We start from the raw sequence: 24,570 nt of genomic DNA, 5'->3' as shown, positions 1-24,570 counted from the left end.
GGGCCGTCCGGGTCCGCTGCAACCTCTCCTCCCGCTGCCAGCTCCCGCGCCGAGCTCTCAGCGCCGCGACCTCGCGGACCCGGACTACAACTCCCGTCGGGCCCCGCGGTCGGCCCAATGGCGGGCGCCGGAGCATGCGGGGCGCGGCGCCTGCGCGGCGGTTTGAGTAAGCAGCCGCGCGATTGGCTGTGGGGTCGGGCGGCCGCGCGGGGCCTGTGGGAAGCGGAGTGACGGAGCGAGCCGCTGTTGGAGGAAGGAGGTGGGGGCCGGGAGCGCAAATGGCGTTGAGATGGTTCAGGGCCCTGTTCAAACTCTAGCGCTGACCATTCACCGACGGAAGCGGCGGCGCAGGAGGCGGCGGCGGCCCATCGGGGGCACGTAGCGGGCTCTGGTACCAGCTCCGGCGGCGGCGGCGGCGGTAGCCAGGGAGGCCTAGGCCCGGGCCCGGCCGGCGGCGCTCGAGGCGGGGAGGGAAGTTGCGGTGCCGCCGCTCCTCCCCCCCCTCCACCGGGTTTCCTATTTACCGAGAGCGGAGTCGCGGGTTCTGACGGTGGCGGAGCCCTTTGCCTCTCTTCGCTCACCAGCCGGCCCCGTTCTCCCGCGCGGGGCTCCGGCGCCCGCCCGTGGGCCGTTGGGAGCGGGAGAGGCGGAGGCGGCCCGAGGCTAAAGCACTCGCCAGGCGCCGAGGGTAAGTGAGGTCTCGGGTGGCTGCCTAGGCCCGGAGCTTGCCGAGGGTGGGGGAGGCAGGGGTCCGGGAGGGGGTGATGGAAGTCTCTGTATCTCACCCACCCGGCCTCTGAGGAAGTTGGGCAGGGGAACGATCTGAAGAACTCTTTTCCCTTTTATTCTGAGTTCTTTCTGGGCCACGGGTGATTTAGTTCCGTCCCCAGGCGCGGTCAAGTGCGTTGGTTTCAGGCCGGAATTTTTTGCCGTCTTTCCTCCGCCCCTGGCCGCCGCTGAGGCCTTCCACTGCCCTGGGGATTCGGTGGCAGAGGCTTCCGGGGCGTCGGAAGCAACATCCCTTTCCTGGGAGGTGGGGGTGGGGAGGAGAAAAGTTGCGTGAGCTTCCAGCGGGAGGGGGGCCGCCTCTCCCCGCCACCTCCTAGCGCACCGCCGCCCCCAGGTGAGGATTTCTGGGTGATGAGGTTTGGCTTTTCCGGCTTTCATTCCGTCGTGGAAGCCCCTAAGCCCTTGGAGATCTGAAAGACGCTGGATTTGGTTGGGGGTTAAGTGTGAGGACCGTTTATCCCAGCGCACTTCCCAGAAAATTCGACCTGGCTTTGGGCTGGGGCAAAGGCTCACCGACAGAAAAGACTTACTTGTGAATCATTCTTTCCTTTTTGGTTAGGGTAATCTTTGGAGTTTGAAGCCTGAGCAAGATAGCCTGTGTTCTTGAAGTATACTGAAAATACAGTGTCACATACGTCTACACACTTGTTTTTGAATTTCTGTGTACTTTACACTCGAGGCTTGGATAATGCCATCACAATAGTTTGTCTAGTGACTTTAAAAAAAAAAAGACGTGGAAAACTGTAAAGACAGTCAAAGGTAGGGGATATTGTATAATGAACTCCCATGTATTCATCTTTCAGATTCAACAGTTATTAACTCTAAACCAAATTTTTCTCATCTATGCACTTTCCATTCCACACCCCTTCAAGTTAGAGAATCACTGACATTATTGCATCAGTATTTCAGTATATATTTGTTAAAGACATGGGTTTTTTTAAAAAAACATAAGCATGATTTTCTTGTAACTTAAAATAATTCACTCCTTAATATCAAATATTCATCTGCAGACTTTCAAGTTGTAACAGTTAATGCTTTATGGTTCTCGGACCACTTTTGCCATGAGTTTTTCTGGTATGGGCCTAAAGTAGCCCAAGTCTAGATTTTTGGTTTGGCCTTTAGTCAGCATTTTTAGGTAATTACCGTGTTAGTGTATCCAAAACATTCCAGCTTTGTTGGTGTATGTGTAAATATAGATCTGTAGATCAGGGCTTTACATCCGAGGAGGAATGAAAAGAAATGACTTATTTTGTGTTTCTTGTACCTGCCAAACATACTTAGTTTTTTTTAGCTATTCTTAACAAGAAAGACAAGATTTTTTAGTGTAAATCTACAGTAGAAGGGGAAATAGATTTCCCAAAGGAGAAAGTTTTGTGAGATGTTAAAAGATTTTCAAACAATTACAAATTATTTTCTCTTAAAGCAGATGTGTATGATGACTAAATTAAGTATTATTTTGTCCAATTAGAATTGGCTTCTAACCAAAATATTAGAGGGGAAGTTGCTTTACCAAATATATATATGCACACACACATACATATATCAAACTGAGTTTATAGGGATTCCCTATAAATTGGGAGAATTTAAGTTGATAAAGGGAAACATAAACTACAGATTAAAACATTGAAAAGTATAGGTCAAAATATCATTCTGATTGTTGTATTGTGTAAGAAATGGATAAGGATTGATAGTGTTTAAGAAGTACTTTAACTTGTTTTAAAAATGTTTGACTCTTGATTTACTGTCCTGAAATTTTTGTCCTAGTACTTAGTATGTAGATAAATCAGATGAATCAATTTATCCTATCTTCAAGCAAAGAGGAAAATAAAGTTACATGTTTCTGTTGCTTCTTTTAATAATCCATGGACCAGTCATTGTAATATGCTGGAGTTCACTAGCTCCAGCAAATGAGCACAGCACTATGGAGACAAGGAAGGTAGAAGAAATATGGTTTCTTGCACTAAGGGAGATGACCAAGTAAGGAATATTTTTCAAGTCATAATTCATATTACATTAGGCCAAAAATCAGGTTTTTAAGGATGGGTTAAAAGCTGCAGGTTCTAATATGTGGGAAAATAGCACCATTTTTCTGACTTTTTCCCCCTTATATGAGTAAGTGCTCTGAAATTTCAAGGAACTATATTTAGTCAATTATTTGACATCTCTAAAATCCTGAAAAAAATTAACATTTTGTGCTTAAGATTTTATATTAAGGGTGATTAGCCTATTCAGATTATTTTTTATGGTAAAAGTGATATGAGAATAATAAGTAGATGAATTTGAAACTTTTAAAGAAATCAGTGTTCCAGTATAAGTTGGTTTTGTGAATGCTGGCTTATAAGTTGGTTAGTTGTTAGGCTTTCTTATTCTGAAAGTAGCAAATGAATATGTACTTGTAAAAAAGATTAACAGAAGTGTGTAGAGTAAAAAATGAGCCCCTCTCTGTATACTCCCTCCCCTTATTTAACCGTTTTAAAAGATTTGTACCTTGAATGTGGAAAAGCCATATGGGGAGAAAAGCCATATTTACTTGTTAAATATTTGGTGATTATATATTTTCTTACTTTTTTTTTTCACAGAGAATATGAAACAGGTGTCAAAATGACATCCAGATTTGGGAAAACATACAGTAGGAAAGGAGGAAATGGCAGTTCAAAGTTTGATGAAGTCTTTTCCAACAAACGGACCACCCTTAGCACAAAGTGGGGAGAGACCACATTTATGGCTAAATTAGGACAGAAGAGGCCCAATTTCAAACCGGATATCCAAGAAATTCCGAAGAAACCTAAGATGGAAGAAGAAGACACTGGAGATCCTTTTGGATTTGACAGTGATGATGAGTCTCTACCAGTTTCTTCAAAGAATTTAGCCCAGGGTAAAGGTTCCTCTTATTCAGAATCTAGTGAAGCTGCTCAGCTGGAAGACGTCACTTCTGTACTTGAAACTAATAGCAAAATTAGTCATGTGATGGGTGAAGACATTGTTGTATCTGATAAATGCTTACGTTTGGAGGATACTTTGCTTGGGAAAGAAAAGAGCACAAACCGTGTCTTAGACGATGATGCAAGCAGAAGTAGCTGTGCTAAATTAATTACTTCAGGTAAGTTTTGATTTTCTTTATTCTGAGCCAGGAGAGCTTTGTGTAAGCTATTTAGTTAAATGATTTTGATTTAGATTCTGAAATATTACACCTCTTGGGGTTTTTTTCTGCATTAATAATTAATGGGGACCAAAGATAATTTTGTAGAAGAGATTTAAGAAATTAAAGAAACCAATTAGGAGTTGAAATTTTACTTAAGCAACTTGGAAATTAATGTTTCCAGACTGTACCCACAGTACATTTTGGGAGTGATCTTTCATTAATCCTTAACTCCAATTGAAGTAAGAAACATCTTTTTGTTGTGTTGGGATTGCACAGTATCTCATTTCTATTACTGTGGAGGATTTGGATGGTTACTGATAATGAAACTGAGATGAGCGTTTACAATGAGGATTAAGTTTAGGAGTGTTAGACTTTCTTCCAAAACTAGGAAGATTAAGGAAGTATGGAGTGGAAACAAAGAATTGAGCAAATTGAAATTAGTTTGGAGTCTGGTGCCAGTAGCAACTTGTATTAATAGATTTTCATCCACAAAACCAGTTGTATTTTTAAAATGTTAATTTGTAAACCTGGCATCTAGTGTTTGTTCTTAAAACAATGTATTTTATCAGTTGTACCCCTAACTCGTTTTTTTTTTTTTTTTGCGGTACTTGGGCCTCTCACTGTTGTGGCCTCTCCCGGCACGAACCCGTGTCCCCTGCATCGGCAGGTGGACTCTCAACCGCTGCGCCACCAGGGAAGCCCCTAACTCGTTTATGTAAAGGATTTAAGACTTACAATAATAAATGATAAAAAGTGCAATTAACTAAAAGACTGAAGAGCTTAGATTGGAGATGGCAAGGGAGACAGCCTTCGTGCCTTATCAGCAATAGGATAAGGATCGCACTGTGGTCTAAAACAAACCTTAGTTCTTGACTTCCTGGCAAAATTTAGTGATAATAAAAGGTTACATAGGGACTTCCCTGGCAGTCCAGTGGTTAAGACTCGGCGCTTCCATTGCAAGGGGCTCGGGTTCGATCACTGGTGAGGGAACTAAGATCCCGCATGCTGCGCGGCCTTAAAAAAAAAAAGTTACAGAGAGCTCATATTTTAGAAGGAGGTAAAGACAAAACTTTCCTATTTCGGAATTCTGTAGAGGAAGTTGTCCTTTGGGGGCTTACTATAAGGCACCTCAAATACTTTGCCTTGCATAGTTTTACAAAAAATCCTGAACATTTTTCGCTCTTTTTCTCACCCTTGGATGAGAGGATGAGCCAGCTGTTACTGTCATTCCCTTGGTCCTCCTGGTTAATTCTGATTTGGCTCTTCTTATCCTTTTCCTACATTTCTGCTGAAGCATTGTTCATAAATTAAGGTTAGGTTAAATTTTCATTAGAAAACAGAGCATAAAAGCTGTTTTCCAGATAAACTCCTAAAAGTGTATTCTAATCATAGAACCATTGAGCCAAAATGAACTTTAATTCAGCTTTCCTTGTTCTATAGATGAGACTCAAAAAGGTTAAGTAACAGTCCAAGTTTGGGTAGTGGCAGAATTGGAATGAGATTCATTTATTGATTTTTTTCAAAATGCACACCTACTCTTTGTCCTCCACTGTGCCAGGCTCTGGGAATGCTGTTCCAGTCAGTTATCCAGTGTCTAGTCCTCAGTATGGGACAGATAGGCTGGAGGAGGGAAGATGAGGCTGGGGAAGTGGTGAAACTGGTCAAGGTGCGCAGACACAACCTTCCCCAAGTGCTGTCTTTGGAGGAGAGGGGGGCATCACTGGCAGGCAGAGGGTATCATCAATAGGATAAATGTTTAGGTACAGGGGGAACAGGAACTTGGAAGTGAAATATTCATAGGCAGCAATTGCTTATATAGTTTTGCTCATGTTACATCTATATATATCCAGAGTGCCATTTGAAGTTGTTCACTGGGAACTGGAAACATAATTTTCTGTAGAAATGAGGTATTAGCTTCCCAGTATAATGTAGCTAAATTGTAGTTCTGGTGCTGATACTGTGGACTGACTGGAAATCCAAACTCCATTATAGTGGGTTTGTGAGGGGAAAATACATACTAAAATAGAGAAAATAGATGTTCAAGAACATCTTGTTCCTCTTCCTTCTTTCTTCGCAAGGCACCCTTAGTAGAAAGGGAATGGTGTAGCACTATAAATATTTCTTACTTTCTCCTCTCCCTCGCCCATCCAGAGCTGCAGCAACCCTGGTAGCTTGCTGTAGGATAAGAAGGGAACTTTGAAGGAGTGCATTTAATTCTCATGGTCTTATCCTATCCCTAAGATGTAAAAGTTATTGTTCTTATAAACCCTGTATAAGTTCATGTTTATAAGTTGGTTATAGTTCTGAGAATACTTCTATACGTTATGAGCTTCCTTTTTTGCCCGTCTTCTCTAAAATTTGGGCATTTCTCTGTGCCTAGACTCTTTTCTTGCATTATGTCTGTCAGATTGTCATTGCCTTTGCTATCATTCAGAAAACCTTCTGATTTTAGTTGAAGTTTAGAAATTCAAACCTAAGGTTTTGATAAAAGGAGTCTCTGTAAATCTAGAGTGGTTCCTAAACCTTTTTTGAATTAGAGATCTTTTGAGAATGATAAAATTTTGGACTTCAGATAAAAGTGCTGTACACCTACTTTGGTCTCAGAAATTCTTTGCAGGTCATGTACAGGAAATTTTATGATTATTCTATTCAAAGTGCACAAGGCAGTTTCTTTGGTATCCTTCCAGTGGAATGTTCCTGCTCATTCATACCATTTTTGCTGCAGAATTATATCACATCAGTGAAAAGGACTTATCCAAGCTCAGACTTATTATATCATATCTCCTGGCATTAAGTTTTAAAGTAGATCTCTTTATGGGGTAGTATGTGGTTAATTTTTAGGTACTATTAAAATTCTTTGTTTTAAATACTTCATACCAGATAGTGCTTTTTAAGATTATGGCTTATTTGAAGAGGAAACCCAGAATGAGGTCATGATAAAATATGATGGTTGCTACTTTCCAAATAGGTGCTTGGTGGGTAAGGGAACCAGAAGCAAGATTACAAACTGAATGAGAACTGCAGGGAAGGACTGAGTTGCTAAAACATCCTAACCTTGATTTAAGAAAAAAAACTTTTTAGTGTGGAACTTTCAGACACACAAAAATAGAATATTAAAAGGAACGTCATGTACCTGTTTTCTAGCTTCAACAGTTGTCAGTATATGGCAAATCTTGTCCCATCTATTGTAGACACTACTCTCTCTGCCTCCTGGATTTTTTTTAAAAATTTATTTTATTTTATTTATTTATTTTTGGCTACGTTGTGTCTTTGTTGCTGAGCACAGGCTTTCTCTAGTTGGGTGAGCAGGGGCTACTCTTCATTGCGGTGCGCGGGCTTCTCGTTGCGGTGGCTTCTCCTGTGGAGCACGGGCTCTAAGGTGCGAGGGCTCAGTAGTTGTGGCGCACGGGCTTATTTGCTCCGCGGCATGTGGGATCTTCCCAGACAAGGGCTCGAACCTGTGTACCCTGCATTGGCAGGCGGATTCTTAGCCACTGTGCCATTAGGGAAGTCCTTCTCCTGGATTATTTTAAAGCAGCTTCAGGATTTGTTATTTTATCTGTAGATACTTTAGTTGCAGTTATCATTAAAGCCAGTGAATCCTCAAACAAGTGCAACACTTAAAAATGACTTTTAGCAGGGCCTAAAACTTTGACCTTTTGAGAGATCTTGGAGTATTCTTATAAAGTTTGGAATCCAGGGCTATGTGCATTAGGGGTAAAAGAAAGCTTCTCTTGCCTTTTATATGCAGCTACTTCTATTTTCCATCTTTGTGCTTTCTGCTACAGGTTTTTAATCTGGGCTCCAGAATAAAGTGTGTAAAGACTTGTATTTCTATTTGGCACACTTTCCTTGCTAGCCAGCTGGGATTCAGTCTACATTTCCTGCCAAATATTGAGATAACTATGGCATAGGCTCTTAATTTGCATGACTGTCTTTGTAGCCAATAAAATTTTTTCCATTTGCTTAAAGCTGTACTGAGTATTTGTATAAGTTAGAGGGCTGTTACTGTCAGGAAATTAGCAACTTTGATTTAGAACTGAAGATGGTTTTTAGAAAGGGAAATGAATTGTTCTCGTCCTGAAAGCTTAAAGTAGGCCAGGAACTTGTGACCTGAGAGGAGATTGTCATCTACTCATTGGATAAAGTACAGGTGATTAATAAGGATTACTAAAGAATTCTGCAAGTACAGCATCAGCAAGAGTTACCTGCCTTCATTTAGATATTGAATGTATTTGTCATATAGAATATACCTGTCATACCTGAAATCAGCTTCTTTTAAGAGAAGAGGATAAGGGACTTCCCTGGTGGTCCAGTGGTTAAGACTCTGCGCTTCCACTGCAGGGGGCACGGGTTCGATCCCTGGTTGGGAAACTAAGCTCCTGCAAGTTGCAAAGCTGGCCAAAAAAGAAAAAAAAAAAAAAGAGAGAAGAGGAGAAGATGCCTGTTGTTACTTTGTTCTAAGCCCTTTATGTATCAGTTGCTCTTTAATCACAACTATTTAAGGCAGGTGTTATTCCCATTTTAGAGGGGGTAAAGCATAGTTCAGAGAAGCTGAATAACTTGGACTATTAAGTGGAAGATCTGAGAAACATCCAAAGTGTTATTTTCGTACAGTGCTGCTGTATTCTGATGTGAGTGAACTTAATTTTATCATATTTAAAGCTTTATATTTAACAGACTGTCACTATACAATGAGTTTTCTCTTGATGTTGGAAATAACTTTGACAACAAATTATGGATTATCTTTTGCCTCTGTTTAAGTAATTTTCTTTTTAATAAGAATAGAGGCCAAACTACCTATAATACTTGCTGAAGAAAGCTGACCTTATTTTTATAGTTAATAGGTATCTTCTGTTTGTTAATTTTTTGTTCTGTATGGAAATTTAACAATATGCAAATTCTGAGAGACACTGTAATTTCAAGTAAATACATTTTGTTTTAAAGTAGAGCTTTAGTTTCTTGTAAAGGAGTTTCTTTGTGAAAGGAGGTTCATTCTTAGGGTTTGAGCAGTAACACAAGTGCAGGTAATCACTAATAAGTTTCTTCTCAGATCCAGGTTGAATACCAGCCATGAGCTGGTACAAGAAAACCGTAAGCATAGTCTCTGTCCTCTAGGGATGGAACTGTTGACTTCTGCTGGCTATGATAAATAAGTATTTCTAAAACAATGGCAACACATTTTTGTAATGTTTGTTGTTTTTCAGAGCATTTTCAACATGTATTCCATATTCTTAGAATTTAGAACAAGATGATGCACTGTATATTTTTATGGTTCAGCCCCTGACTCTTTAGGAAATAGTCCTCAACTTTTCCAGACCTCTGGTGGTAGAGGAGGATGAATTTTTCATAAGTAGTTGTGGGGATGCCTTCCTTCCAACCATCCAGCTATAATTTCAGTGTCTTCTGTATGCCGGGTGTTGGGTGTATGTCCATGAACAAGATCTTGCTTTTTCACATTCTAGTGGGCAAGATGGATTGAATAAAGAATAAGACAGATTGAATAAAGACAAACATTTTCTGCAGAAAATGACAGAAAAATACAGGATGCTGTGAAATATAGGCTAATTTACCTGGTCTGAGTGAGGCCTGGGGGCAAGACTGACATTTGACTTGAGACCTGCTGGTGCACTGGGAAAGGATAAAAGTGAACCTGCTTGGTGATGTGGGCTACAAGGAAGGAGACATCAAGAATGAATCCCAGGTATCTGATGTGAGCAACTGAGTATGTTGTAGTATCATTCATTGAGATAAGGGGACATTTATGAGGGGAAGTTCGTGAGTTCAGTTTTGGATACATTGAGTTTAAGATATTTGTGAGATATGTTCAAGAGGCAGCAGGATCTGCTGGTATGGAACTTAGATAAGAAGTCTTGGTTAGCGATGATAAATTTGTGAATCAGCATATAAATGTTATTTGAAAGTACAGGATTAGAAGTCATTACAGAGAATGTAAGGAGAAGTACTGAACTGTGAAGAACTTGCAATACTTAATGGATGGAGAGAAGAGGAAGAAAAACTAGATAAGGAAATTGAGTAGGAGAAGCTAGAGTACCTGAAGGAAAATCATGTGAGTGATATTTTATAGAACCCAACAGAAAAGTGTTTCATGAAGGATCTACTGAATTGGAATTCCTGCTGTAAAATCAATGAAAATGAGGACTGCAAAGCAGGCATTGGATTTTACAGCTTGGATAGAAGTGGTCTGAGCAGTGAGTACACAGCTAGGAAATGGGGTTGGCAAGTGTACACAACTTGTTAAAGATGTTTGAAGGAGAGAAGAAAAGGGGCAGCTAGAGATAAATGAGGGGTTCTAGAAAGTTTGATTACACAAGGGAGCCTTGAAGCGTAGGATCCAAAACCCAGGGGGAGAGTGGTCTTAGGAGAAGGGATGCTGCATTTCTTGGCTAGGAGGAAAGGTGGGTGAAAATGTGAGTTTAATGGGAAGATGGAAGATGAGGTGGTTTATGAACAAAAGCTTCTTTTTTTTTTTCTTTCTTTCCATAAAGTGGCAAAAGAAGCCATCTCTGAAAGGGAGATAGAAAAAAGGATGGGCATGTGGTGGCTGGAGGGGAGGAGCAAAGGGTTCAAATAGATGTTGCAGAAAGTGGAAAAGGAGGGAGCTGTCTAGGGAGAAAGTAGAATTTCTGGACATTATTGGTGCCTTAGTTGAAGTTTGTATCACTGAAAACTCATGGTTGCTGATCTCCCCATTGAGTATGTGTGTTTCCTCCTCTTCTTTAGTAGGCCCTATTAGCCAGAACCTGCACAAAATACAGAATATTGGATAGAATAATGAGAATTACCCTGGACTGGCATTTTGTCTGAGTAGATATGGAATGAACAGATAGAGAAGAAAGAATTTAGGTTATCAACCAGAGAGTGACTGAAATGATGGACTGTGCAGTTTAAAGTTTACTAACTGGACAGGGTGGGTGGGTAGGAGAAAGGAGAGAAGAGAGGTCAGTATACTGAGAGTCTTATTAAATAAAAGCCAAGAATAGGATTACTGGAACAAGCAAGTTGGATAATTGGTAGTGATTAAAATATGGGTTATCTGATTTTTTAATATTTGAAAGTTGAAACATTTTAGGACATGACCAGTTCCTGGATGAAACTGTGAACTGGTGGCTCAGATGGAATGTAGAAGACTGTTGGTGGGAGAAGATTAAGGAACTGGGAGGTTAGGGGTTTGGAATTTGGTGGAATTCAGGATGATAGCGAAAGAGGCATGGAGGGGTAGATTATAAATCTTTGTGTAAAATCCTTTAATGAAGAATAAGGTTGTTAGATGACAGATATGAGGAATGTTAGAGGGTAACTAGGTGGCACAAGCCTCAAAGGAATGGGCTTTTATAAGAGTGGGGAGTAGTAATAGTTTTATAAAGGGCAAGCCATCCTTCTCTGAGATACTAGAGGGCACTGCAGGAGAAGTAGCATCCTTAGGTTTCAGTTAGGACAAGGAGGTGATAGAGGGCATGACCCCCAGGTGTGTGTGAGTTTGCTTGTCACTGAGGCCTGAATACTCTGGACTTAAAAGTTAAAAGGTACGGGGAGGTGGGGCTAGTGGGTCGTTGGATTAGGAGATGGGAAAGAAGTGCAGGTACATTTTGAGTGTTAGAGTACAGGAGGAGGTAGATGACAAGATGTATTTGCCTTCTCATATATTTTTAAAGTTTTCATCTTGATTTATCAGTCAAGGTCGCACTTGGAAACATGGCATGCCCCAGTTAGGCTCAAACCAGGAGGATTTTAGGCTATTTACAAAGGTGTGGGAGGAATGTTAGGGAAAGCCTAGCCTGGGTTAGCTGCAGTGAAGCTATTATCACCCAGTTTCACAGGGGCAAGGGATTAATTGAGCCATTTAGAGGCCACCTTAAGAAGAGCAGTATCCTTCTTTTGAAGGGGCCTCATAAGGAGGGTGCTTGAGGATAAAGTATTTGAACCTAACTCTGCTCCTTCCCTCCTCTGTACTGAGGCTCCTCATAGATGGAACCCGAGGGAAGCCTGAGGGTAAGGAAACTTTGTTACAGGTCAGCCTCCCGGGGCTGAGATCAGGGTGGAGAGTAGATCTGGAAGGGCAAGTAGAAGATAACTGGTGCAATATCTAAAAAAAAAAAAAAAAAAAAAAGTGGAAATGTACACAATTAGGTAATCATTATCAAGATAGAGACTACTTCCCCCTTGTCAAAAGCTCTTTCATGCTCCTTTGTGGTGGGTCCCTTCTCGCACCACCAACCCTGGGATCTACTGATCTGTTTTCTGTCCCTGCAGCTTTGTTTTTTCCAAAATTTCATATACCTGAGGTCATAGAGTATGTAGCAGTTTCAGTCTGGCTTTTTTCATTTAGCATAATGCTTTTAAGAGTATTCCACGTTGTTACATGTATCAGGGTTTTTTTTAACATCTTTATTGGAGTATAATTGCTTTACAATGGTGTGTTAGTTTCTGCTTTATAACAAAGTGAATCAGTTATACATATACGTATGTCCCCAGATCTCTTCCCTGTTGCATCTCCCTCCCTCCCACCCTCCCTATCCCACCCCTCTAGGTGGTCACAAAGCCCCGAGCTGATCTCCCTGTGCTATGCGGCTGCTTCCCACTAGCTATCTATTTTGCATTTGGTAGCGTATATATGTCCATGCCAAAAATATGGAACGCTTCACGAATTTGCGTGTCATCCTTGCGCAGGGGCCATGCTAATCTTCTGTGTATCGTTCCAATTTTAGTATATGTGCTGCCGAAGCGAGCGCTGTATCAGTATTTTTATTGTTGACTAGTATTCCATTGTACGTACCACAATCCATTCACTAGTTGAAGGACATTTGGGTTTTCAGTTTTTGGCGATTATGAATAAAGTTGCTTACAATTCCATTTAGGTTTTTGTGTAGAGATATGTCCACATTCCTCTTGGGGCAAGTACCTAGGTGTGGATTGCTGGTCACGAAAATACTGAAATGATTGCAAAGGATATACATTTTCTGTAAAATAATAAATAATATAATTTCCTGTAAATATTGGCATTTTAAAATAAAACTGACATGCAATAGGTATCATAGTGATTTCTTTAACTTTTTTATTGTAAAATAAAACACAGATACAGAAAATCACACAATATAATAAAATATCTAGAAATACATGTTTTGCTTAGTGAATTATTATAAGAGCAGCACTGTTGTAACCACCACCCACATCAAGGAACAGAAGAGTGCCAGCCACTCCAGAGCTCTTCCTTGTGTCCCCTCCTTCACCTCAAAGTAATTGCTATCCTGTCTTTTATTGTAATCACCTTCTTGCTTACAAATACATAAGTATTTGCTGTTCACTTTCATACATTAAAAAAAAAAACAAGTTTTTCTTTAACAGCCAGAAGATTTACAGCACCCTTTATCCTTTTTGAAATTGTATTTCTATCCCACTTGCCCTTTAGAATTTGATCCTAATGAATATGTCTTTATTTTGGCTGCTTTGGGACTTTGTTGCTGCACGCGGGCTTTCTCTAGTTGCGGCGAGCGGGGGCTACTCTTCGTTGCGGTGCACAGGCTTCTCATTGCGGTGGCTTCTCTTGTTGTGGCTCGCGGGCCCTAGGGTGCACGGACTTCAGTAGTTGTGGCGTGTGGGCTCAGTAGTTGTGGCTTGTGGGCTCTAGAGTGCAGGCTCAGTAGTTGTGGCGCACGGGCTTAGTTGCTCTGTGGCATGTGGGATCTTCCCGGACCAGGGCTCGAATCCGTGTCCCCTGCATCGGCAGGTGGACTCTCAACCACTGCGCCACCAGGGAAGCCCCCTGAATATGTCTTTTTTTTTTCCCCCGGTACGCGGGCCTCTCACTGTTGTGGCCTCTCCCGTTGCGGAGCACAGGCTCCGGAAGCGCAGGCTCAGCAGCCATGGCTCACGGGTCCAGCCGCTCCACGGCATGTGGGATCTTCCCGGACCGGGGCACGAGCCCGTGTCCCCTGCATCGGCATGCGGACTCTCAACCACTGCACCACCAGGGAAGCCCCTGAATATGTCTTTTAACGGTCATCTTTTCATAATTCTTTGTACAAAAATATGTTTATAAATTTAAATGTAAACTTTTAAGAATTTTCTGTGATTCTGATGCTTTAAGTATTTAAAAATTCTTCTAGATTAAGTTATGACCACAATTATTAGCGTATAATTGATCAAATGTGATTGCTGTGAGTCTTAAAGGCAAAGTTTATTGGAAGTACACCTCTTAATGATATGCGTGGCACCTTTTTTCAATTAGCTCATGTATATGTGGATGAATATTATTGCTACAATTATGAAGTCTTTGGCATCAATCTATTCCTATTTTTTAATACATGTAAATGTTGAGATACCATATTGACAAAAATAAGAATGGAGAGAGTTTTGCTATGGTAGTTTCTATTTGGAAAGCAATAATTGGAACCACCTGACATGCAAAGGATTTGTTACGAAGACATTAGAGTTACTCAGTTATTAAGCACAGAAGCTAATAATGTATCACATTATTTCTTTATAGGTCATGCCAGAGTAGGAGCAGTGTATCATAGATTAGGGGTAGGTGAGGGATATGCCATTATTTGTAACGTGGGATAAGAATGATTAATCCCAGGTTGGGTTGGTAGATCAGTTTTTGGACCAGAGTACATGAGGAAGATGGGGATTTAGAAACCAATGTCCCTAAAACTTAATTGTGCCTGTATATGTTTTGGAAGGTCTTTGTGTAACTCCAGGGGTCTGTGTATCTAGTTTGAAGAGTTAATTGTCAGGGTGGCCTACAGTTTGAGGATTGGCTTGGGTATGTGGGTGTGGTTCCCTGTTCTTCTGCAAGGGTGGGCAGAGTTAGGCAGCTTGAGCGGGAGGCCACAGGAGCAGACAAGCTTCTTGGTGTGTGGGTGGGCAATGGCAGTGGGCAGTAAGGCTCTCCATGGGCTGTTGTTGATGGGGACTGAGGGGAAGTTGAGTTGACTTGGACTGCTCTGTGTAGTGGGCCCAGCTGAATGCTGCTTTTGAAGTTTTTTTGGCCATGCTGTGCATCATGCAGGATGTTAAGTTCCCTGACTAGGGATCGAACTCGTGCCTCCTGTAGTGGAAGTGCAGATTCTTAACCACTGGACCACCAGGGAAGTCCCTGAAGTTGTTTTATATTTACTGTTTTATCTTTAAAATTACATGTGGGCTGTGTGTTTGATAGGTATGATTTATAAAATATAAAAACATTTTAAATTACCACTTGAAATGCTTAACTTTTTAAGTACTTTTTACCTTCCACATCTTTGAGTAAAACTGATCCACTGAGGATGATGTGCCATGTTTTTCCTGTGAGTTCTTAAGTGCCCTTGATAGATAGCCACATACCTTCATTGACAGTGAAAAATCAGTTCTCTTTCACAGAAGCAAGTGCTGTTAACAATTTCTTACATAGACTTTCATAATCTTTAATATGCACAGCATATAAATCTGTGTATCCTTAAAAACAAACACATAAATGGGAGCATGATGTATATCTGTGTATACTGTGTGTGTATAGTGTATTGTGCCTTAAAAAACACGGAAAGGGCTTCCCTGGTGGCGCAGTGGTTGAGAGTCCGCCTGCCGATGCAGGGGACACGGGTTCGTGCCCCGGTCCGGGAAGATCCCACATGCCGCGGAGCGGCTGGGCCCGTGAGCCATGGCCGCTGAGCCTGCGCATCCGGAGCCTGTGCTCTGCAACGGGAGAGGCCCGCGTAAAGCAAAAAAAAAAAAACCACAGAAAAATCTTTAAGATGTACACATCAGTATTTATAAATCTACCCTGTTCTTTTTTAGCAGCTTCATGGTTTTCCATTATATGGATGTACCATACTTTAGTCTCTTAGGGGTAGTTTGGCTGTTTATAGTCATTTGCTATTACAAATAAATGCTACTTGGAACATCATTCTACTTATGTTTTTGAGAGTCATGTTGTCAGTATAGTGGCAGAAGATGTTTCTAGAAGTTGAAACATCTAGAATTGAAAGAGCATATACATTTAAATATTCAATTGATGTTGCCAAATTTCCCACTTAACAGTGTGGCTTTTTTTTTCTAGCAGATCATTCTGTCTAACTTTGGACTTTGTCTAGCTGAAAGTAGAAAAAAAATGTTTATTTTGGGGGTTTAATTTTTTCTGCTTTAGAATATATACATCTTTATGTTTTAAAAATTTAAAAAATCTATCTGCACATGGTACAAAATGATAGTGGTTAAAAGCTTCCCAGCCCCTTTCTCCAGTTGTCCCAGCTCTTCTTGGAGTGATCGACCATTCATAATTTTGTTACCCTTTCTGACATATGCTGTGCACCTACAAGCAATACAAACAGTTGCATATATGTGTGTGTATTTAGATCTACAAAATGATAACGTGCTGTTTTGTACCTTGCTTTTTCACTTAATATATCTTGGGAATAAGTCTATGTCAGTATATGAAAATTTTCTTTCTGGCCTCCCTCCCTTTTTTATTTAAAAATACTGCTGCATGGTGTGTCAATTTCCCTATGTTTTGTAATTTCTTAACCAGTTCCTTGTAGTTGTCAGACCTTTGGGTTGCTTCCAGTGTTTTTGTTTTCTTTAAAAAGTTGCTTTATTTTTCAGACAATAAACACCACTTAACTATGTGGCTGTCAACTGTCTACTAACTGAAATCTACCGTCCCTCATCTGCAGAATGGGATACAGCTTCACATTTCCTTATCTGAAACCTTTGGGGCCAGATTTGTCTTGAAATTAGGATTATTTTGGAATTTAGAAAGTGTATGTATTTTACATTAACACCCGTCAGGGGCTAGGCAGCAGCCTAATCAAGATAGCTGTTTCTTCAGGAAAAAATACTATCAGTAGCCTCACTTAGGTGAGGTCAGGTTTTGCTTCAAAATGCATTATGAGAAAACTTTGTTTTCAGAGCTTTTTAGATGTTAGAATTGTGGATAAAGGCTTGTGAACTTGTAATAGTACCTACATCAGATGGTTGCTAAGAGATCAAATGAATTAATAGATGGAAAGTATTTAGGACAGTACTGGGCACACACTGAGGCCTTAGTAAGTGTATAGTTCAATTGTTTTACTTTTTCCAGCTTTATTGAAGTATAATTATTATATAACATTGTGTACTCTGATTTTTAATTGTGAATGAAATTGAGTGTCTTTTCATAAGTTATTAATTCATTCTATTTCTTTTTCTATTGATTGCTTTTATGTGTCTCTACCTGCTTTTTCTGCTGGGACGTTCATTGGACTTATCGATGTGTAAGAATTCTTAGTATATATATATTTTTCATAGAAATCTTTTAAATTAATTAGTTTATTTCTGTCTGCACTGGGTCATCATTGCTGCGCCCGGGCTTTCTCTAGTTGCGGCGAGAGGGGGCTACTCTTCATTGCGGTGCATGGGCTTCTCATTGTGGTGACTTCTCTTGTTGCAGAGCACAGGCTCTAGGCACGTGGGCTTCAGTAGTTGTGGCATGCAGGCTCAGTAGTGTGGCTCGCGGGCTCTAGAGTGCAGGCTCAGTAGTTGTGGTGCACGGGATTAGCTGTCCTGCGGCATGTGGGATCTTCCCGGACCAGGGCTCGAACCCTTGTCCCCTGCACTGGCAGGCGGATTCTTAATCACTGCACCACCAGGGAAGCCCTGAATTCTTAGTATATTAAGGAAATCAGCCTTTTGCGTTTCCTTCATGACTAATGATCATTTTTCATGTACTTATTTGGTAACAGTATAGTTTCTTTGGTGACATCCGCTCACATTTTTTTGCTCAGTTTTAATCGGGTTGTTTATTTTCTCACTGAATTTTGAGAGTTCTTTATTCTGGGTACAAGTATTATATCAGACATATTTATTGCAGACATTTTCTCTGACTCTGTGGCTTGTCTTTGCATTCTCTTAACTGTTTTTTGCAGAGCAGAAGTTACTGGTTTTGATGTAGTTCCATTTTATCAAATACTTCTTTTATGACAAGGAAGTACACTCTCCTCCCTAGGCATCCCCTTCATTGGACAGCGCTAATTGATTTGTTAAAGAAAATATTTATTTATTTATATTTACATATTTATTTATTTAGCTGTGCTGGGTCTTAGTTGTGGCACACAGGATCTACATTACATCGTGTGGGATCTTTAGTTGCGGCATGCAGGATCTTTTAGTTGCGGCATGCAGGATCTTTTAGTTGCAGCCTGTGGGCTCTTAGTTGAGGCATGCGGGATCTAGTTCCCTGACTAAGGATTGAACCCGGTCCTCCTGCGTCGGGAGCGCAGAGTCTTAACCACTGGACCACCAGGGAAGTCCCTCTAATTGACCTTTAATGCTCAACAGTCCTTTTAGTTTCTATGAATTTGAATGATTTCTACACATTGAATAAGTTTGTTCTCTCTTTGCATGACAGCCACTCAAATTAGAGGCAGCTTGCCATGTAATGGTGGCACATCCCCCCCCCCCCCCCACACACAAATTAAACTTTTCTCAGTATCTCAACTGTATTTCATGGGTCATGGTCTCCAAAGCCACTTCTCTATCATCTGTACAGTCGCCTTAGAAGTCAGAGGTTTTTGTTTAAATTTAGTATTTAGCACATCAGGTGATACGCACTGCAATTTGCCCAACACATTAGATTTTAACCTCTTCATCTCATCTAGACCTCTTATATTAATGTGGGTTAAGATGGTTTATCTGCTTTAGTATTTCAATTTTCAGCAGCCACCACTAGAGGTAGTGTAATATGTATTAGAATTTGGTATGGTTCTTTTTATGAGATCTCTTGGTCATTGGTTTAATTGGCAGCCTTTGTCGTCATTGGCCTCTCTGGGCTGCCTTTTCTTTATATAATGATGGGTTTGGTGAAAAGTGAAAGGAAATATCTTCACTTTCTTCTAAGAAGGGTGAAGGTAGTGTATATGCTGTTTGTATATACAGACTAGCATACAGTTACACAGGTGTCTGTGTATATCCATCTTCAATAAACATCAATTCATAGTCAGTCTTATTTCATTTTTATTACCACCTACTCCCTTTCAACAGTGGATTATTTTGAAGCAAATTCCAGACACTGTATTTCATACATAAATATAATTCCTTTTTTTTTTTGCGGTACACGGGCCTCTCACTGTTGTGGCCTCTCTCGTTGCGGAGCACAGGCTCCGGACGCGCAGGCTCAGCGGCCATGGCTCACAGGCCCAGCCGCTCCGCGGCATGGGGGATCTTCGCAGACCGGGGCAGGAACCCGTGTCCCCTGCATCCGCAGGCGGACTCTCAACCACTGCGCCACCAGGGAAGCCCATAAATATAATTCTTTAACAGCTCAGCACTCCAAAAAAAGATAACTGTAGGATCACTGTTACAGTTTAAGGTACTTAATATGTACCTTTGTTAATTTTTACTTTTTTTTTTGTTTTTTTGGTTAATTTTTACTTTTAAGGCTTTTGAATAGACTATAGACAATATAAAATTCAAGAGGTATGGAAGACTTTCCCTTTATCCTTCTGTCATCCCTTTCCCTAAGGGCAACCATATCTGTAGACCTGCCTCATTCTTTTTGACAGCTATATAGTATTCAGACATGTGGTTGTATGATAATTTAGTTAGTTCTTTATTGATAGGTATTTGTATTGTTTATGAAAGCAGAAATCAGGAAACAATGTTCCTTGTTGCTTATGTTATTCATACTCATGGAGAGTTATTTGTAGAGTAAATAAAACAGCTTGCTTCAGGGTCAGTCTATTTCTTTCATATGTACATTTTTAATTTTAAAAAGTATTACCAAATTGCTCTCTGTAGTGATTGTACTAAGATATACTCCTACAGAAATGTAGTTTTATTTATTTTTATTGCTCTGCAGTATTTCTTTGTATTAATAGACCACTATTGATTGTACTGTTAATGGATATTTATATTTCTTTGTTTTGGAATGACGTCATAAATGTACTCCCCTTATGTTGAACCACGTGGAATTGCTAATACTTGATTATTTTAAAAGTGGAAGTTTCATATGGTTAAGTTTAATAAGTCGTTTAGTGCATGTATGCATACATTTCTTTTAGGTAAGTACTTTGAAGTGGAATTTCTGGGTCATAGGATAACTGTTATGTTTAGCTTTTGTAGATAATTCCAGAGTGGTTGTTCCCATTTCCCTTCTGAGCAGTTGAAGTTGCTTTACCTCCTCCGCAATACTTGGCACTGTGAATTTTAACTCTTTCGTTGGTTGTTTAGTAGCATCTCATTATGGTTTCAGTTGCATCTTTCTAATAACCAATGAATGTCAGTGCCTTTTAATATATTTATATTTTATATGTTTATTGAATATCCTTTTTTATCAAGTGACTGGTCAAGTCCAAGTCTCTTGATCATTTTCCTATTTTAAATTTTTATTGGGTGTCTTATTGAGTTGGGGCATTCTTTACATAGTTGTAATCAACCCCCCACCCTGCCCCGGCCACCCACACCCACCCACCCACACACACACACACACACACAGACACACACACACACACACTCTCACTCTCTTTCTCTTTCTCTCTGGTATGGTAGTTCTCTTAAATAGCGTTTTTTGGTGTGTGTGTGTGTGTTTTAATCTTTTCTTGGCTGCACTGAAGCATGTGAGATCTTAGTTCCCTGACCAGGGATCGAACCTGTGTCCCCTGCAGTGGAAGTGTGGAGTCTTAACCACTGGACTGTCAGGGAATTCCCTAAATAGTGGTTTTCTAATGGACATTTAATTTTTTTTTAACATCTTTATTTGAGTATAATTGCTTTACAATGGTGTGTTAGTTTCTGCTTTATAACAAAGTGAATCAGTTATACATATACATATGTTCCCATATCTCTTCCCTCTTGTGTCTCCCTCCCTCCCACCCTCCCTGTCCCACCCCTCTAGGTGGTCACAAAGCCCCGAGCTGATCTCCCTGTGCTATGCAGCTGCTTCCCACTAGCTGTCTACCTTAATGTCTGGTAGTGTATATATGGACATTTAATTTTGATGAAATTTCTTTTGCTTTATGGTTAAAGATACAAGATGTTCCAGTACACATTATTGAATAATCCTTCCCATAGAGATTTGAAATTCTGCAATTAACATATACTGGTTTCCCACAGATATTTTGCTCCTTCTCTTGTCATTTACCAATTAAAAAATGTATTTTGGAATGTTTGAAAACCGGCTAAAATTATAGATACTCTCCCTGAAAAATGTGTGCACAGACATTTTTTTCACACAGTGTCACAAGATTTGCAGAACCCATGAAATCATTTCATAAATCTCTGATCAAACCTCCCTTCCCACTTTTTAAATGCTTCAGAGTTCACTTTACGCATGGAAGCCTTAAATTATCCCACCTGATTATTTTCCTGCATAAACCCATATATACTCATATTATTGCAAGTACTGATGTGTTTTTATTTTTAAGGGAATCATCTATTTCCTTTCAAAATTAAGAATCTTAAGGGAATAATAGGCATTTAATTAATCTTTAATGTGAGGTTGCTTACTGTTTTTTAGATAAGCAGAATGAGGCTCAGAGAGGAAATTCGACTTGCCAAATTTTTACACATCTAGTTATTGTTTTAGCTGTGTGGTTCAATACCATGTTTCTCAAATTCCACATAGCCTTTATTATGCTAAATTCCCTCCCTTGTGTAATACCGAATATGCAAAAGATTGAGTACCTATCCAGTGATACTAAAATCTAGTGATATTAAAAAGCATTTATTAAGTATCTTTGCAGATGGCGCTAGGCTAAGTCTTTTGCTAAAAACTTTCTACTTATCCAATCTTCACCCTTTAGGCTGAGGAAGAACAGTAGGCCTTAGAATGTAGTTTTGGATTCCTTGCTTGAAGCTGATAGACACAGGACCTAAGGGAATATTGATGAACATACAGGTTAAATTCCACTAAGAAATGTCTCACTAAAAGATTATTAAAAATATATTTTATATGTGGCAGAGTTGTAACAGCTATGATAATTTGCATTTGTGTGATGTTCTGTAACCTGCATATATCCTTAGATACATTATCTTCTTTTATCTGTTCAACTTGTCCTTGAGACAGATTTTATTAGCTCGTTTTTTCAGATGAAGAAATTGTCCCAACTTCTTTTTTTTTTGTTTATTTTATTTTATTTTTGGCTGCGTCAGGTCTTAGTTGCGGCTCGTGGGATCCTCCGTTCTGGCCTGTGGGCTCCTTGTTGTGGTGTGTGGGCTCCAGAGTGCATGGGCTCTGTAGTTGTGGTGCGTGGGCTCTCTAGTTTTGGCCTGCGTGCTCAGTAGTTGTGGTGTGCAGGCTTAGTTGCCCCGCAGCACGTGGGATCTTAGTTCCCTGACCAGGGATTGAACCCGAGTCCCCTGCATTGAAAGGTGGATTCTTAACCACTGGACCACCAGGGAAGTCCCTGTCCCAAGTTAAGGTGACTTGCCTAAGGTCATTTTAGCCACTAAGTGGCAGAGCTGGCACTCATCCATTTAACTCCTAAACTGCTATCTTTGCTAGAAATACATTACTGTTTATATAGCTGGTTTAGATTAAAACAGAGTAAATACTGATATTTATCTTCTCTGTTTACAAAAAAAAAGAGGTGTGGGGGCATACCAGGTTGGACATTTGAGCAAAGATAGATGAGTATGCTTCCTTGCTAAGGTGGTGTGAGTGAGCCTTGTTGGCATACAGAAAAGAGTTTAGCCACCTAAAACTGGAAATAAAGAAGATTTCCAAGTAGAAGTGTTGCAGAAGCCCTAAAAGTGTCTCAATAAAAGCCATTTTAAAAGAAAAAAAAACCAACTCATTTTTATTTCCCCTCCCCACCCTTGATGTTTTGAGATATAAAGTGAGTTTATCTGACAAGGAAGCTGGGATGTTTGAGGAAGGAGGGCAGTTGGAAGTAATTGCTATTTTGCATTTTAGGACAAGATAACCTTGCTTTCTCTTCTGAAGGTATAGTTAAGAATATTTCTTGAAGACCTAAATGATGAAGGACTGTAGAAAGTATTTATTTTATATATCAGAATACTGTTGTGGAAAACTTAGATAGCTTTTCTTGTGCAGAACTCTGTTGATTAAATTAGTTTTTATCTGTGCAGTGTATTTCTGAAGTTTAAAAATTATATAATATACTTTAATAATTCATCTGTAGGATTGTTTATGCTATATAATTGAATACATGAATAAATTGTATTTACTAGTGACATAAGTTTTAGTGACAATACTTCTTTCTCTAAGGCTCTTTATTATTCTTTGCACTTAAATTTATAAGGTATACTCACAACAGTTAGATTTACATATGAAAGGCAGCCCATGAGAATAGTAACTGTTAAAACAACACATATTCTCTGACTTTAGGGGGAATGGGAGTGGTAAGTAAAACTTGAAGTAGTAATTTTTAAAAACATGGGTAATAAAGTTTACTGTAACATAACCTTTTTTTTTTTAAGTCAGAAGGATGTTTATTACATAAAACAATTAGAAACAGCTTAAATTTTGTGACATTAAGACAGTAGAATGCTATGTAACTATAAAAGTGGTGTGGTATAACATTTAGTGACATCTCATAGACGTCTGTATAGCTAGGCATACAAAGCATTCCCATAGTCATTTTTTAGCAAATAATTCCTTTAATAATGCTGTAAAGTAGTATGGGTCAGTGGCTTCCCTTTTGAGCACAGGAGGAAATTGAAGCCCTCAGGAAAACGCCCAAAGTTAAGGGTCTTGCCTGAGCTCTGTAGGGCTAGTTGGTTAGGGCAACACAAGTCTCCAAATTCAACTACTAGTGCTCTTTCCACTTGTTATAAGAGCAGTGGTATCATTTCTTCAGGTTTGGTTTTAAACTTGGCTTAGCTTCTGCCCCTTTAAGAAAGTATCGGATGCCAGAGTCAGCTTTTAATTCTTCGCTTTTCAGTATTGTATACTTACTGATTTGGTACTTCTGAGATTATGAAAACTATAGTTCCTTGCCTTTGGTTGGAAAATATCCAAGAATAAAACAGGTATACCTATAAATTAGTTGCCTTGTAGAGGTAGGTAAATATAAATTACATTTATACCCATTGGGTAGCATTAAAAATTGTACAGTGAATTCATGTAAAGCATCCCTTTGCTTTTATTTGATGGTTTGTTAATTGAGATTTGTAAATGACTTTTCTTAAATGTAGGTTTTTTTTGTCTTGTTTTGTTTTTTGGTAATTTTATTATTTGGCATAAACATTTTTTTTTTTTTTTGCGTTACGCGGGCCTCTCACTGTTCTGGCCTCTCCCATTGCGGAGCACAGGCTCCGGACGCGCAGGCTCAGCGACCATGGCTCACGGGCCCAGCCGATACGCGGCATGTGGGATCTTCCCGGACCGGGGCATGAGCCCGTGTCCCCTGCATCGGCAGGCGGACTCTCAACCACTGCGCCACCAGGGAAGCCCCTGGCATAAACATTTAACCCGACTTTTCCTACTAACAAGTGCTTGGAGAATTAATTGTAGTACCAGTTTGAATCACATTTCCATCTCATTTAGAAAAATTTAAAAAATATTTCTGATGATAAAATTAAAGACAACAAAAATGAATTTCCCAAGTACAAAATGAGTAGGCAATTTAAGATTTACCACTGGCTGATATGGATAAATAACCACTGTAGCCATGTAACTTAGGTATCAGAGCCACTGTTTTTTA

General features: G+C 39.9%; 1 protein-coding gene and 1 non-coding gene across 4 annotated transcripts in view; one reads left to right on the top strand and one right to left on the bottom strand.

The window, feature by feature from the left end:
- Positions 1–227: 227 nt before the first annotated feature.
- The window catches only part of WAPL (WAPL cohesin release factor), a 77,278-nt gene continuing 52,935 nt past the window's right edge, over positions 228–24,570 (top strand). Inside the window, exons 1-2 of one of the 3 annotated variants that reach the window (XM_029245234.1) lie at positions 228–688; positions 3,369–3,889. In XM_029245234.1, coding sequence (XP_029101067.1) covers positions 3,391–3,889 — 499 coding nt within the window. In that variant the 5' untranslated portion in view covers positions 228–688; positions 3,369–3,390. Of the gene's footprint in view, positions 689–1,435; positions 1,549–3,368; positions 3,890–24,570 lie in introns of those variants that run through there. The other 2 variants (XM_029245236.1, XM_029245235.1) reach the window with 2 other exon arrangements.
- LOC114883486 lies at positions 12,578–12,684 on the bottom strand. Its single transcript, XR_003790584.1, has one exon. It is a non-coding gene; the product is annotated as a U6 spliceosomal RNA (small nuclear RNA).

The sequence above is a fragment of the Monodon monoceros genome, unplaced genomic scaffold (assembly GCF_005190385.1).
Source record: "Monodon monoceros isolate NGI ecotype Baffin Bay Population unplaced genomic scaffold, NGI_Narwhal_1 Super_Scaffold_4, whole genome shotgun sequence".
NCBI classification, from domain to species: Eukaryota; Metazoa; Chordata; class Mammalia; order Artiodactyla; family Monodontidae; genus Monodon; species Monodon monoceros.
The sequence above is the reverse complement of the archived record's forward strand: the minus strand, read 5'-3'. Positions and strand labels throughout refer to the sequence as shown.